At 39.9% G+C, this 15,513-nt stretch overlaps 1 protein-coding gene across 1 annotated transcript in view; it reads left to right on the top strand.

Moving 5' to 3' along the window:
• Positions 1 to 1,114: 1,114 nt before the first annotated feature.
• The window catches only part of tspoap1 (TSPO associated protein 1), a gene marked incomplete at both ends in the record, with an annotated part of 62,835 nt that continues 48,436 nt past the window's right edge, over positions 1,115 to 15,513 (top strand). The window contains 2 exon segments of the mRNA XM_079247454.1: positions 1,115 to 1,933; positions 7,910 to 8,176. Coding sequence (XP_079103580.1) covers positions 1,115 to 1,933; positions 7,910 to 8,176 — 1,086 coding nt within the window.

Below are 15,513 nucleotides of genomic sequence, written 5' to 3'. Positions count from 1 at the left end.
TTAAAGTAAAAATGTTATATTATTTTAAGTGTAAATGCACAGACACGAATTGATCTTATAGTGGCTAAGCACACCTGAAGGCAGCACCACTTGTGACCGGACCAGCAGGATAAACGCTGGACAGGGACCGTGTGTGACACTGGTGTGGCAGATAAACAAACCTCTTCTTGCAAGACTCTGTGGACCTTTAACAACTAACGTGGCCAACCTGACTGGTTTTACACTGCTTGTTTAATGCTAGTTAAAAGCGCCGTGATTGGAAAAAGATGGTCACATTGATTAAAACTTGAATATAAGAGTAGAGTCCGCTAAGAGGTGAGTTTGATACAAGTTGTAGCTGAGAAACTTAACGGTAAGCTAACAGCAGCTAACAACACGAACTAGCATCCATCTGGAGGTTCTAGCAGCCTCAATATAACACAAACTTCATGCTATTTCATAAGGTTACATTTCATTACCACCTATTTGACCATATGCCAGTGTTTGTTGAAGCTAGTTAATTAGCTTGTATCCACGAAGTGCCCATCCTCTCTGTAATATGAAACGTAGCCCAGCGTCCATATGGAGTTCAGGAGTGATGGATAAAACCATTTAATGAAACCTAAGCTAACAACACTGAACTGGTAACTGGATGTTAACTTGTTGCATCCTCGTGTGGCTGGTTGATTCCTCCTAGAAATACTCACATAAAGCAGATATCACCTAGATGGATTACATCATATTAAGCATGGAGTTTGACTGCAATTTGCAACAGGTTTTCTATAAGTTTTTTTTGTTTTTGTTTTTCTATAAGTTTAATTTGTTGAGAGGGAGGGGGGAAAAGTTTAGTTTGTGTGTACATTTTGCATGCGTTTCTTATGCTTTTTCTGTCTTATTTTAAACTAGACTTGATCTGTACTGTTGATATTTCATCTACCACCATATTAATCTGTACCATTTTCCCATTTTACTCACTTTTTCCACTTGCATTTCATCTCTCCAGTGGTAATCGTTGCATGCTGCATGTCTGCTAACTACCCAACCGAACCCCCTGCTGCATTTCCTCTCTCTCCTGATGCATGGCCCCTCTGTAGAAAGGAACTTTCCTTGCATGTTGTGTTGTGAATGAGGCACCATGAGGGAAGACAGGGATAACCCTCTGGCACTGTCATCTAAGAGGTCGTGCCAGGACCAGACGGAGTATGGACAAGAGCTGGAGAGGCTGCATGCTGTTTTGGAAGTGGAGAGGAACCAAACACTGTGGGCCTGTGGACAACTCCGCGTGGAGCTTAGGCGCCTACGAGAAGAAGCCGAGAGGGATCATAAAAGGGCTTTGAGGGAAGTGGCAGCCAGACGAGGGTACAAAAAGGAGGGGAACAGATGCAAATATCTTCTGGCAAAAGATGTGAATGTTAAAGACAGAGGGACATGCTGTAAGGTCCCGTCCACGGGGCAAAAGGCGTTTAGTCTTTACAGCGGACAAACAACTTTGGAGCAGTTACTGCTGACACTGTATGAGACGATAACTGATGAGCAGGCCACTTATAAACTGCATCACAGGCAGAAATTTGAGTTAGAAAAGGCCATCTTCCTCTGCCACCTGCTAGAGGCCCATGGAAGACTGCTGCAAGGGAATCAGAGTAAAAAACCCAGCAGCAACGTAGCTAAAAGCCTGCAAAGTAAGCAAACTCAGGAAAACAGCAGTAACCTCTGTCTGCGTGCACCTCTCCTAACTTCACCCAAAAAACAATCCAAACAAGATTACAGGAAGCATTCTTCAGGCAGTGACTTGCCATCTGCTGCTCTGTGCATCACCGCTGCAGTCAGGGACACCTTCCAGAGTCAGCCTCACAACAGTCTTCATGCAGATCTTGAGAGCCATTGGTCCTCCTGGGCTGATTCCACTGGCTCAGATGATTCATCATCATCCAAATGCATGCCGAGAAACATGGAGGTGAGCTGCTTCATATTTTATCTTTCAGAAGGTGTGAATGTAACGTATACAGTCTGCTGGAAGTAGTTTTGGTGTATTGCTCATCTGTAGTTTTCTTTCTCATTTTTGAAAAACTGGTTACTTTAGTACAATTATTTCCTTTAAAAAAAAAAAAAAAAAAAAAACTACATTAAACAAAATTAGTCAAGCCAGTTTGATGCTGGTTGTGATATCTTACATCGCAGCTTGTTTCTTTTACTGTATCTTCTAAATTTACCTTAAAGGCTTTTATTTCTTCCCATTGTATTCATGCTCTCTGAGAAAACATAATGAATATGTGACCACGGTGGGATAAATTTTTTTTAAAAAAAACAGCCACTGACACACACTTCTTGGCTTTCCTTGTTTAAGAAATGAGCAACACAGAAGTTATGTTTACATACGGCACCACTCAGTAGAACACATAGCTTGTGTCTTTCAATGTGTGAAAAATGTTTTTGATGAATTTTGCTATATCGTTTACTAGAGGTCCAAAGACATGCACGTTAGGTTAACTGGTTACTCTAAACTTTAGCCTGTTAATTCCACTTGTGGGTTATAGGAATAGCATGAAACAATTGAGAGGACTGTGTATCTTTGTCCCAGCATGAACAAGTTTGCATATTCACCCTCATTCTTGTACATGGGTTGAAAATGCAATGTAGCATTGATCTGGTTTCTGTGAGGGTGCCTTTAGTGTTGCATCCTTTTGATCTTGTGGTTTATGAAGTGGAACGTCCATGAATGGGATTTGTTGCAGATGCTTCATCATTCTAGGATTTGGACTTATTGGGCTGGATCAGTGGGCTCTTTATCTTGGTCCTTGAGCGGTTTGGTAGCATTGCCCCTTTGGGGAATACCTCTGCTGTTAGGGAAGTGCACCTGCTATCGATGAGTTACGCTTTAACAATGTTGTGTAACATGATTCTGAGTTACAGTATATCCACATTAATGACGTCAGCAGATATTTACACTAAACATAATGCCGGTTGTTCAAACTGAAGCAGTACTTAAACACAATTTTAAAATTTGAATTCAACAGTTTGATCCTGGTGCATTGCTGTGAAGAAAACATGGAAAAAGCACAAAGCTGGGATGTAGGCACTGCTGTTTAAGCACAGTTCAACCTTTTGATTAATAATTCATTTCCTCTTCTCAAACTTGATCCAAAATTCAAAAGACAGAAATACACTGACCCACTTCTGCCACTCAAAAAGATACATAAACACATCCACCCATTTCTCTTCTCTGCACACATGCAATAACATCCTATCCATAGGCTAACATGTATTTGTAGATGTTGGTTTAACATGTACATCTGACCACAGACTGTTATATAATAACTATGTGATAGTTCAGGTGCTTTGGGGTAAATTTGTTTGTTTTTGTCTTAATGTTCTCAGTAGGAAAGAGGCCAGAGAAAATCATTCTTTGCATTTTTCTGTTTACTTTAGACCAGAACAGTAAATGTTTTTTCAACAAATAGTTGAGATAAAGGTTAATAATAACATGAGAAAATAAAAAAATGTCCAAATTTGAACGAGTGTTGTAACAAACACTTATTTTGGGTTTTACATACCCAAAGCAATTAGTGTAAGTGGCCCAGGCAGGTTTATTTCTACAAATCTTTCAAAGACATTTATCGTAGGCTCTCTATATTTACCTCTACCAAATGATAGACCAGGACCTTAAAGGGTTATGTTTTTGTTCCCTGTGATTGGCAACCTGTTCGGGGTGTACTCCGCCTCTTGCCTGATGATTGCTGGGATAGGCTCCAGCTTCCCTGTGACCTTTAATTGGACTAAGTGCTGTAGAAAATGAATGAATGATGTTTTTTATCCTATTTTTAATTAGAAAACATATAACAAATATTTTCCTTTTTGCTCCGTGAGAATTTAGACATTTTTGCTTGTGAGCTTTCCAAAGCATGACAACTAGATTAGCTGACTGACATGAACATGGATGCAGTGCTTATATACGTTGTACTTTTTCTGGCTGTTTTGCTGTCAGCAGCAGTATTCCCAATCAGGCACTGAACTAAAACTGTAAAAAAGAGCAGCAGCATAGCAGAAAGTGTGCACACAGGCTGGGTTCAGGCTTTGGACGAGTAAACCCACGTTCTTTTGAGAAAACCCTAATAAATAATTAAATGGTTGGCTGCTATGAAAAGAAGTGTTGAGACAAAACAAAAGCATGTGTGTTGGACTTGGAGTATACACTAAAAACAAAGTACAATTTCTCCAAATTGCAATGTTTAAATGCTGGACAAGACACACACACACACACACACACACACACACACACACACACAAAAGAATTGTAATGCTTCACATATCAGGATATAATAAAATCATCATCATGGAGTCATCTGATGTTTTCCAGTATTAAGATCATTTTTGATAAACTACAAATTAATTGTGCATTATTTTAGAAAAATTAAAGCTAAAATACTGAAGAAGGGTGTAAAGATCTAAGTAGATGCTTTAGGGCTGAGATACAGTGAATCACTTTTACCGGTAATTGTAGCAACATTTACTACGTTTACATGGGAGTTTTAATTCCTGTTTAATTCCGAATAAAAGTTATTTCCGTTTTAAACTGATGAAAAATGACCACGTAAACATTTAATTCCTAATGCAAATTTCTATTCGGAATTAAACTTAATTCCAATAAGTGGTTGATTTATTCGCATTTTAATTCCAAACTATTTAATTTCTCCGTCATGTAAACCCTAATTCTGCTCTAAATTAATCCCGGCCGTTCTGCGCATGCTCGTTACCTTGTCCTGACGTGCGTTGTTTTGCCTCTTGTGTTCGGTGGTCTATCTTTCTTCTCCTTCTCAGTTGCTGCAAAAAGTATTGTAGTATGCTCGTGTTGAGCTGGTACTTCAAAATTATCATAAAAATAGCAGCGGAACTGGTACTTATTATGTAGTTTTTACAAGTTGCGACTGAAAAGACGGGAAGCAGGGAACCAGCTTTGTTTATTTCCGGTATATGTCATACGTCACGTGCACCCTCTGTCCAATCAGAACCCTTCCCAACCCGCCGCTCTAAAGAGGAACTAAGTAAGGACGTGTTTTGATGTAAACCTCCATTCAGAAATATTATTTTCATGTAAACTCATAGGAGAATACGTTAATTCCGAATTATTTAATTCCAAATCATTAATTTCGAATTAAAAACCATCATGTACACACAGTTTGTTCAGTGATTTGATGCCTCTGATGCCTCCACTGCTGCTCTAAATTGAACCATTCTTAACTTTTCACCACAACAAAGCCAAGCATAGTACCCAGAATTCAGTTAGTCTACGCATACGCAAGTTTCCACCCCATAAAAGAATAAGAAGTGATACAGCCTGAAAATTTACGTACATTTGACATAATTACTTCTATCTAAAGTACGAGGTTTTCTACAGTTCGGTGCTGGTAATTAAGTGGATTTGTTAATTGATCATGTTTGATGTAACAGCAAGTCCCCTCAAAGGTCAGTTTCAACGATGCTGAGTGAAATAGTAGAGCAAGAGCATCTACGAGGCTAGCGTTTTCTCAGACTGTATGGTTCTCGGTTAACTTGTTGAATGCTGATGAGAGAATGATCAGAAAAAGACTGAGCAAAGACGATTTGTTTGGATTGTTGTCAGGACACAAGGAGACCTCTTCTGTTCGTAAGCAACATGGAAGCACTGCTTAATTTTGCAAAACCCCATCTAAACGGGCAACAATATTTCTGAAACAATGTTCTTTAGACAAATGAGGCCACACTGGATGTGTTTGGCCAAAATATGTTTAGAAACCTGAACACAACATGTCATCACAAACACCTCATACCAGCCTCCAAGCAAGATGGTGCAAGTATGATGGTTTGGGCTTTTTTTTTTTTTCTTCTTGCATCAAAAAGATTTCTTTCACTCAATGAATTTATCATAAACTTCTTTGTAAACCAAAGTCAAACATGAAGCCATCTGTCCAACAGCGAAAGTTTAGCCATTATTAGTCATTACTTGCTACAAGACAATTATTGCATAGCAGGAAATTCATATAACAGAATAAATAACAGAAAGGCTGATAAAACAAGGAATCAACATGTACTTTGAATCAAGTTGCGGTCTGGGCAAACTTCAGGTCCATTTATCTCTCAGTAAACCAGAAATAAATGTGCGTTCCCATTGTGTCACATCACAGAAAAATGGGACCTTACAAGGAAACGGGAATGATTATAACCAAGTAAAAAAAAACAACAAAAAAAAAGTCAGGTCTTAAAATCCTAAGAAAATGAGTCATACATGTTAAGAACTGCTTACATGTGACATGACAGGTCAGGTAGCAATGTACATTTTCAGTACACATTACTAATCATCCCTTTAAAAACTCTCAGCTTTACTCCAGAAACATTAACCCAAAGACATGAGGAGGTAGATGGCTTGAAGTTTAATGTGGCTTCTTTAGTTTGCTGGTCTTTGGATACCAAATAAGAACCTACCCCAGTAAGGGGAATTTCCAAAGCTTTATTTAAGGACTTATTAAACAACTCTTTTGCTTTGGCTGAATGGAGTAACTAAAAGAGCATCTGATCTTCTTTCAGTGAACTAGATCACTAAATGTCGTGGCATGACTTTATCTTTTGTGGCAACAGACCTATTTCTCTACAAACATTTCTCTTTATTATCCATGTCTGAGACAAAAATACTCAACAAATCAAATGCCCGTCATCCTGACGGGCATTTGATTTGTTGCTCTAGTGAACAGCTGCAGTAAAAATTAGAGTTGCTCTGATTGGGACACACTTGTTCCTTTGCCTGCCGTCTGCAGCCTCCCTCTGTTGCAGTGTCTACTGCCTCTTGAACAATCAGTAGGCAGGCAACATCATTCCAGCGTCATCTCCATGGAAACGGGCTCCAGTCGCTCTAATGATTGGATCCCCTCTCAAAGCCTGCCTTTTTGTGATAGGACGAGGGAACCAGTTCTCCCTGCCCCCCTCCTCACAGGGAAACTCGCCGTCTTACACACATTTTTCCCCTTCATCCTCGTTCTTCACCTTTATGGCGCTGCAAGCGAGATGGGATTATGCAGCCCTGCCGAGTCGTGTTGCATCTGGATGAAATGCTTTTTGACACGGCTGCAGTGATGAGAGACTCACAGCTGAGGAGTCATCATGCCTCCTTCATCTCAGCCTCGTTGAGAGAATGGTGCCCGGAGTGGAGACCTGTTAGTTAGACCAGTCTGTTATTTATTTATTTTTCCCCATCTTTTTCTCATTCTGTTTTCATCCGGGCCTACGTGAGCTGTTAAAACATTACGTGGGGTAAGAATTCTACCCGTGTGTCTTCCTTTTTTTGGGGGGTTTATGACGAACCCTGTCGTACGACAGAGCGGCGAGGAAAGAAGAGACGGGTTTTGTTAGTGCAATGAGCAGGACCAGGCGTCATACTGTGTTAAATACTAATAACAATATGTGTAAGACTTCTATGGCGTGATGACATTCATTGAATTGCCTTCACAAGCTGAGGCTGAATTTCTCCCCTGTCCCTGTGGAACTGATTGTCCTCGTTTTGGATAAAACGTCACTGCACAGACTGTGGAGGTACCTTACTGTTTCATGTTAATCTGTAACTGCTTTTATTCAAGCATTAACAGCCTGAGTTATTGATGCATTTTTTTTTTTTTTTTTTAAATGTTTGTTTTTATTTCCTATTAATTTTTTGAGACTGTTTGGTAACTGATAACCATGGCAGCAACAGTACTTTTCTTACACACTTTATGTTAGGTGTGGAAAAAGCTGCTTATGAACTGTTGAAGGAAAAGACGACAGCAACATCCTTCCTGTGTTTTTGTTATCCTGCAACAGCTGATCTGTGTCATTCTCCTCCAGCAAATGGGAGCATGTTATGGCTTGGTCTCGGCAGGGCCCCTCGTTCGGTCATATACATCCACTTTGCTCCGTGTGACTTTGACAGAGAGTGATGTACGACTTGTGCACTCGGTCTGAGCAGCCAAAATCTGCACCAGCGCACACAGAGATGGAGAACTGTGATGAGCGGGATGCTCATGGGCGACAACAGCAGGAGCTGAGGGTGTCGGGGGACACTGACAATAAGCAACACAGCCTCTCGGATAAAGATGTTCCAACCACTGCTAAATTCACCACAACGTCATTGTTAGGGAAGAGGCACCACTCGCTCTACGCTAACCTTACTGGTTTTGAAGTGGAAGGCATACGAAAGGTAAGTCTTCAGGATTTTATTGAGTCTTTTAGCGTCATTACTGATGGTTGAGAGTAGAAAGATTATTGGGCCTGAAGGCAGGACATCATAAACATCCACTAATATCAAACTAAAACTATTGCATAATTTTGATAGAGGACTTAACTCATGACCAGGACAGTTTGTATTTCTTAAAAATCTCAACACGGCGTATATTAGAACTAAATCGTGCTTTGAACTAAATAGTGCAAAGGAATGGACTTACTGAGTTGTGATTGGGTGGACAAAACTGGAAAGGATTGAGATCTAGAATTAAATTAACTTGAAAAGTGATGTGAATCCTGTCCCTGTAAATGTGAAATGCAAAGGTTGTAATCTGAGTACAATATTGCCCGCTATGTTTCCCATCCTTATCGCTTTAGTATCCAATTTGCGCATCATAGTTTAGCAACCTGCCCCCCAAATGAGCTGTCAACTCACAACCTGGGGGATCTGTGGCCACAGCTGCTGAGTACTGCCATTAAATGATGCATTAGAAAGAATTATTGACTATTTAACTGTGAAGGTGTGTTTGCCAGCAGGACGCTGTTCCTTTGAGATCACTCGTCCTTTTCTTTTTTACCCTTAATTGACAGCAGCAGTGAGAGTGGATTGGTATGATACTATAAGGTATTATAACAGATGAAAAATCACAAGGTGATGCAGAGCGGATACTGTGAAACTGTGGGTGTTTCTCAAAGTAAAGGATGCTTTCTCAGCAGGGTGGGTCTTTTATAGGCACATCCTTCACAGGCTTGTGAAAAGCCCTTCTATTTATTTGAAAAACAAATTATAGAGCAACTTTAACAAGTGTTTACATAATGGCATCATGCACATCATCTGCTTCATCCTCCACACACAACAGCTGAAAAACTTGCATGACTTCATATAAGCTATTTGTACTTTGTCTTTTGAAAGAAGACCTTGTGTCTCTAACAACTTAAGTAAGAAAATATGGGGAAATCAAACCTTCTGTCTGCAGCATCTCAGATTTGCACATTGGATTGTGTGTGTTTTGAGAGCAGCGAGAATAGACATAACAAAGAAATAAGCCTTCTGAATGATGATTGACATTGGAACAGTCCTCTGGTGGGATTTTGCTGATGTGACAAGGCGGCAGCTGTTAGGGATCCTTCCTTTGCAATGAGAAATGCCCAAGTGGAAATGACATTGTGTCAAGCTACGTGATTATTATAAAAATTAAAAACCACTTTTCTTATTTCTGTCTTTCTGCGTAGGAAACTCTTGACGCCAATTTAATTAAAGAATACAGCATGTCAGAATCATAGTACTGCTATAAATCCGTATTGAGGCTCTTTTTGCATCTTTTTACATTGAACGTGTGTGGTGCCAGTTTAGAAAAACATTTTTCCTGGACAACTTTATAAAGCAGCTTCCAGTGTCAGGCTCTCATCCTCGTGAAATAAAAACACATGACTTCATTGAAGGCTAACGTTGTTTTCTATCCAGTCTCTTTAAACTGATTGTTCCATCTACTGATTCAAACAGTGCATTTTGCTCAAACAGCCTGTATTAGCCCCTGTGATTAAGAAGCAAAGACCAGCCCTAATACAGTGATGATTATCTGCACCAGAAATTAATCTTTCTCCCTTTGCTAACTACATATTAATTTCTTCTGGTGTCTTAACTCACATGGGACAAAAACGATTCTCGGGTCTCTTCTCTGGAGGAATATTATGTGGACTGGACAAAAGAAAAGACATGACATGTTCTGTCTTTTCTTTGTATGTATTGTGGTTATGTTAATGCAACAAATGCAAGAGTACATGTCGCTCAGTTTTTTGTCAGCTGGATTCAGTAAATATAGCTTTTACCTTGTCAACATGTACTGTTATTGCCAGGTAATCAAATGTGTGCCCCCCCCCCCCCCCCCCCGTTCCAACACACACACACACACACACACACACAAATAAAATGTACACTGGTCAGGGGAATTTGTCATGTAAAGACTGCAGGTTTGTTTGTGAGTGAAATGATGTTCGTGCTTGGTTGTAGTTTAGCCAACTTCGTTATTAATTAGAAATAAAATCCAACGGTGGGTGAAAGCAGTCTTGAAACTACTTTTAAGTCAGCTGTCTTTGGGGTTGCACGGTTTCCTTTTTGTTTTAAACTATGCTGTAACAGGGCATTTTTAATCCTAAAATGCAAACCCTGCATGTCATCACACACAGTTTTACCAAACTCTTGCAAGGGTTGCCAAATTCATATCACTGTAATCCGCCAATTGGGCTGCTCGTGATGTGACTGAATAGCCGAGCATCTGCTCTTTTAGTTGAGTATGTAAGTATGATGTTGACTAAAAGGAGGAAAATTATTTGATCACTTCGAGCACATTCACATCAGCCTTTTTGATTCAAATCCGAGTCCGTTTGCTTGGAAAGTCTGCTTCGTTTGGGGGAATGTGAATGCGCCAAACAAATTCTGATTCGGACCAAAGAAACGGACTCGGTCCACCTACAAATATAGTTCTTGGCCTGTTTCAAGTGGACCAAACACAGGAAGCAGAATACAAAAGAAAAAATAATTTCCTGCATTTGACATACCATTGCATTGTGGGTAAATACGTAGCAATCGCGTTAAGTCTTCTGTCTTATCTGTTGTTCATACCACATTCATTGTTCCAGTGTATTTCTGCAGTATACTTGCATGAGAAAAACAAAAAACCCAAAACAGCGATAGTTTCCTTCTCTATGTTTAACTCACAACAGAATTTCTTCTTCACGCGGGTCTTGTCCTCTCTTTTGCTAAATACTAGTGCAGCGCCACCTTTGGTGTTAATGGGGATATATTATTGTAAAGGTTAGGCGCGTTTGACCAAAGTGCAGCGTGAACGCGATCTCAGTCTGAATGGATAGACCCCCCTACAGCTGGGCCGAGTCCCCAACCGGACAGTCTAGCGGACTATCCTGATGTGAATGCACCTTTAGAACTGGCTGCTAAGTCCAAGTCCTCGGATGAAGGGTTTGTTATTCACAGTTCAGTCCAAATGAATAAATTATATTATCTCAAAGCGTCAAGCTTATCAGAAATTGTAGCCAACACAGCAAGTCGATTACTGTGGATTTACACCTTTCATATTGTTGAAGCGCCAGGCCTGCTGGTTCTGAATACTACCCCCCCAAGTTGCAGGATTAATCACCTTGCTTTAGTGGGTTTACTCATATTATGCTATTTTTGGTAGGGGATTGTTTTGTCTTCAGTTATGGGGTGGTTGTGGATATTTTAATGTGTTTTTATGAGCCAGACTGAGATTAAAATGGAAAGAGGATGTAGGTGGTACAGATTGTCATGCTTCAGGCAATTGTAGCTGTGGACTATAAATAAGCATTATATAATGTCAATTTCCTATGTTTGTTAAAACTGAACTATAATCATTTTACAGCAAAGAAGCATCTGATATTTGACAAGCTGGAGGAAAAAAAACATGTAGTTTTCTCTTAAGGACTGACGCAAAATTCTTTTATTCCTGTTGCTGAGTTTGGTCCTATTTATATGTTTCTATTAACATTTGAGTGTGTTTTACTGGCCAGCCTTGTTATGCCTTGTAAATAATTGATAGGGGAGTGCGAGACTAATCTCCTGAGTGCTAGTCCCTCGCTGAACACTAGCTGAAACATCACCGTGTCTGGCTGCTGTCTGGCTGCAGTGAGATGCAGAATATTCCTAAAAAAAAAAAAAAAAGTCAAACAATGCTCTGCTGTCGCTTTCACTTACAGTGTGAATCCCTAGTCTGGGTGTCACTTCCACACCGTGTACAGTTAGTAAGAGGTACAATATGTATGCTCTGTTAAACCATTAGACATTTGCTCCAGTCGCTGTTACAGCACATCAGTGAAACAAAGCCTGAAGTTCAAGGCAAAAAAAGGCAAACAAAAACACCATTATTTATGCAGTTATGTGAATTCTCCATGGGAATGCAGTCGTGTTTTAATATACATCATGAAAGTAATGACACCTAACAAAGTAATTCATGTGAATATTTTGCACTTGGCTGGATGAAGAATATGCATCCATCCCTGTGTTTATCATCATGTTTGCTCCTTAAATCACACTAAGCAATTGGACACTTTTATAGTGTTACTATTTAATTATAACTATACTTCTATAATAATGTAAATAACTGCAGAAAACTGCTGCGCATGAAAGTGTCCAGCTTGCAATTATTTTTAACCAGGCTTGCTGTTCTATGTAAATCCAACATTAAGGCTGAAATTTATGTTGGAGAATGTAATTGACTTTTGCCAAAAAAAAAAATTCATGCCTCAAATGCAAAATATTGCAGTTTAGTTGCCATTATAGCAATATATATATGCCCACCATGCACCATTATGTTTTACCAGAGTATAATCTTCAATTTAATTCAGTTTAATTCAGCTTTATTTGTATAGTGCCACTTCAGAACAATGTTGTCCCAGGGCACTTTACAGACACATCAGTTCAAGCCAATTCATAAATAGTATAGCTAATAGAAACCAAGTGACTGCATTGAATCATGACTTTGATCCAATTTCATATCCCGAGTATGCATGAGGCGACATTGGGAAGGAAAAAACTCCCTTTTAACAGGAAAAAAAACTCCAGCAGAACCCGGTTTAGGGAGAACAGCCATCTGCCTCAACTGGTTGTGGTAGAAAAGGACAGGAAAGACAGATCAACATGTACAACAGTTTTTATTCAGGAAGACCTGTGGAAAAAGGAGAAATGGCAATGTGGTCATATATTTATACATTATGAAAACGGAGCAAGGTACTACTCAGTGCATCAGGTGACTTCCCCATGGCCGCATAAGTAATGGATGGCTAGACTACCCCTAACAATAAGAGCATAACCTTCTTTGAGTTTAAAACTTTCTCTTTCATCAACAAAATTGCCTGCCTGTATCCAAACCACAATGCAAACTTTGTCTGACGTCAGAGTTAACAACCTAAATTCTCTGTCTAATGGGATCCTTTTAATTATAATCAAAACCATGCTATTCACACAATGTCTTTGAGGTCTTAATATTTGACCTCAGAAAGAGATAAGCAATGTAAAAAATCAACCTGCATGCCTCCTCTTGTTTCAGTTCTTTTGATTGACAGTAAAGAAGCTACTGCTGTACCCAGTTTAATGTTCTGTTCAGGAGTCTTCTGTCAGGACGGGGTGTGAAGGACAGACAAATCCATAACCTTAACATTGCTAACATAGAAAACTGGTGAAGATATAAAATGTTTTAAGTTGTTCATAGCTGACGGGTGAGGGAGAAATTGGAATTCTTTCAGCTGGAAGCCCCCCCTGGGGATTTTTTTTTATCAGTTAGCTCAGAGTGATGAGATGCTTGCTGTGGAAAGCTGCAGTGATGACAGTGATGGAGTACGAAGATTTTTTTTTTTTTTTTTTTTGTCAACTTCAAGACTACTGCCGAGGTGCCTTTAGGGTTGATGGGAGGCATTTTGCAATCACATCTATGCACTTCCATTTCTGGCTGGGTGCACTGCAGCTTGTGGGGGTCAGGGCAATCTGCAGAATGAATCCAGCTGAATGATGTACCCATTTTTTTGCTATTTGTTCCCTTTGACTGGCTGCATTAAATAGCCTGTTAACAAAGACAATTTAACATCAGTCACATCAAAGAAAGGATCAACGCAGGTCTTGAAGTTTTCACACTCCTCAGTTTATGAATTAATCTAAAAATAGTAATATACTGTTAAGCCAGGAGCTGTGTAGATTGTGGCCCATTCATGCGTTTATTGCCTCTTTCCTTTATGTAATGACCAATGTGGCTTTAAATATTTAAGTAGATCCAGTAACGCCACTCCCACAATCCTCAACAAACTAAATTGGTGCTGCTGTGATTGTAGGGGGTCGACGGGCTCTTATGCATATGCAATTTTCCTTGACAAGATGAAGGGTTATTTCCTTTTGAAGCTCAGTGTGTGCCTGTGGAGGGTCGGGGAGAAACAAATCATCTCCACCACATTGTGTCCCCTTCTATCTATTTTCTGCTGACACTGCACTTAATGAAATAATTTGGTGACCCTGCCTTCTGTTCATCCTTTCCCTGTTTAAAAGACCAGACGTTCTCTGCATGTCCAACGCTTTATTAAGCCCATGCATGCTCAGGGGATTCTGACATGTTATCTTGTAGACTGTGAGATGATGAGGCAGCCATGCCTGTGTGGATTTTGATTTCTGTGACACGGTGTTGTGTAGGCCTTGTAGGAAGAAGCCCAAGACATCCATAAGCCAGGAGTAGATGTTACACTGTGAACTATGCATGTTTGAGTGATCATCTTGATGTTGTATTCACTAAATGTAAACTATAAAGTTAAAACTGTCAAAACTCATCATTTTTCTTGAAAAATAGAGAAATTTTCATTTCGGCACAATCTCTGCCAGATGACTGTTGTTTGAGGGATTGTAGCAGTCGATTGCTGAATGCATGTGGGGGTGTGGATGTGTGTGTGGGTGTAGGTGGGTGGGGGGTGGGGGGTGGGGGGGGGGGTGGGGGGGGGTGGGGTGTAATAGGGTGTCTTGTGTTGGTCCTTTGTTCTCGCTACATGAGAAACCCCCTAATCTGTCATCGTCAGGTACCCTCAGGAGATGAGTTGTTATGAATGTAGGATGGGATTGGAGAGGACTCCTAAGAGGGTGTCCTTATGGATTACAAGCACATGGAGGGAAATGCTTTTAATGAAACCAACTACAAACAACGTTGTGGTTCCTTTTTTTTTTCAAAGAGACTCTCCGGTTTGTTTATAAGGTTTTACAGTGATTTTGTCATTGTCTTGCATTTTTTTAACAGATTACTGCTTTATTAAGTACAGTTATATGATGTTTTCTTAATTCCAAATTATTAACTCAGAATTAAATAATTTGGAATTAACGTATTCTCCTACAAATTTGCATGACAATAATAATTCTGAATGAAGGTTTACATGAAACACGTCGTCGCTTAAATCCGCTTTAGAGCGGCGGGTTGGGAAGGGTTCTGATTGGACAGAGGGTGCACGTCACGTATGACGTAAACCGGAAATAAACAAAGTTGGCTCCCTGCTTCTCATCTTTTCAGTCGTAACTTGTAAAAACTACATAATAAGTTCCAGTTTCGCTGCTATTTTTATGATAATTTTGAAGTACCAGCTCAACACGAGCATACTACAATACTTTTTGCAGCAACTGAGAAGGAGAGGGAGGATAGACCACCGAACACGGGAGGCAAAACAACGCGCGTCATCGGGACAGGACAAGGTAAAGAGCATGCACAGAATGACTGGGATTAATTTAGAGCGAAATTAGAGATGAATTAAATAGTTCGG

The sequence above is a fragment of the Telmatherina bonti genome (assembly GCF_933228915.1).
Source record: "Telmatherina bonti genome assembly, chromosome: 10".
Classification (NCBI taxonomy): domain Eukaryota; kingdom Metazoa; phylum Chordata; class Actinopteri; order Atheriniformes; family Telmatherinidae; genus Telmatherina; species Telmatherina bonti.
Note: the sequence above shows the minus strand (reverse complement) of the source record. Positions and strands in the feature narration are given on the sequence as shown.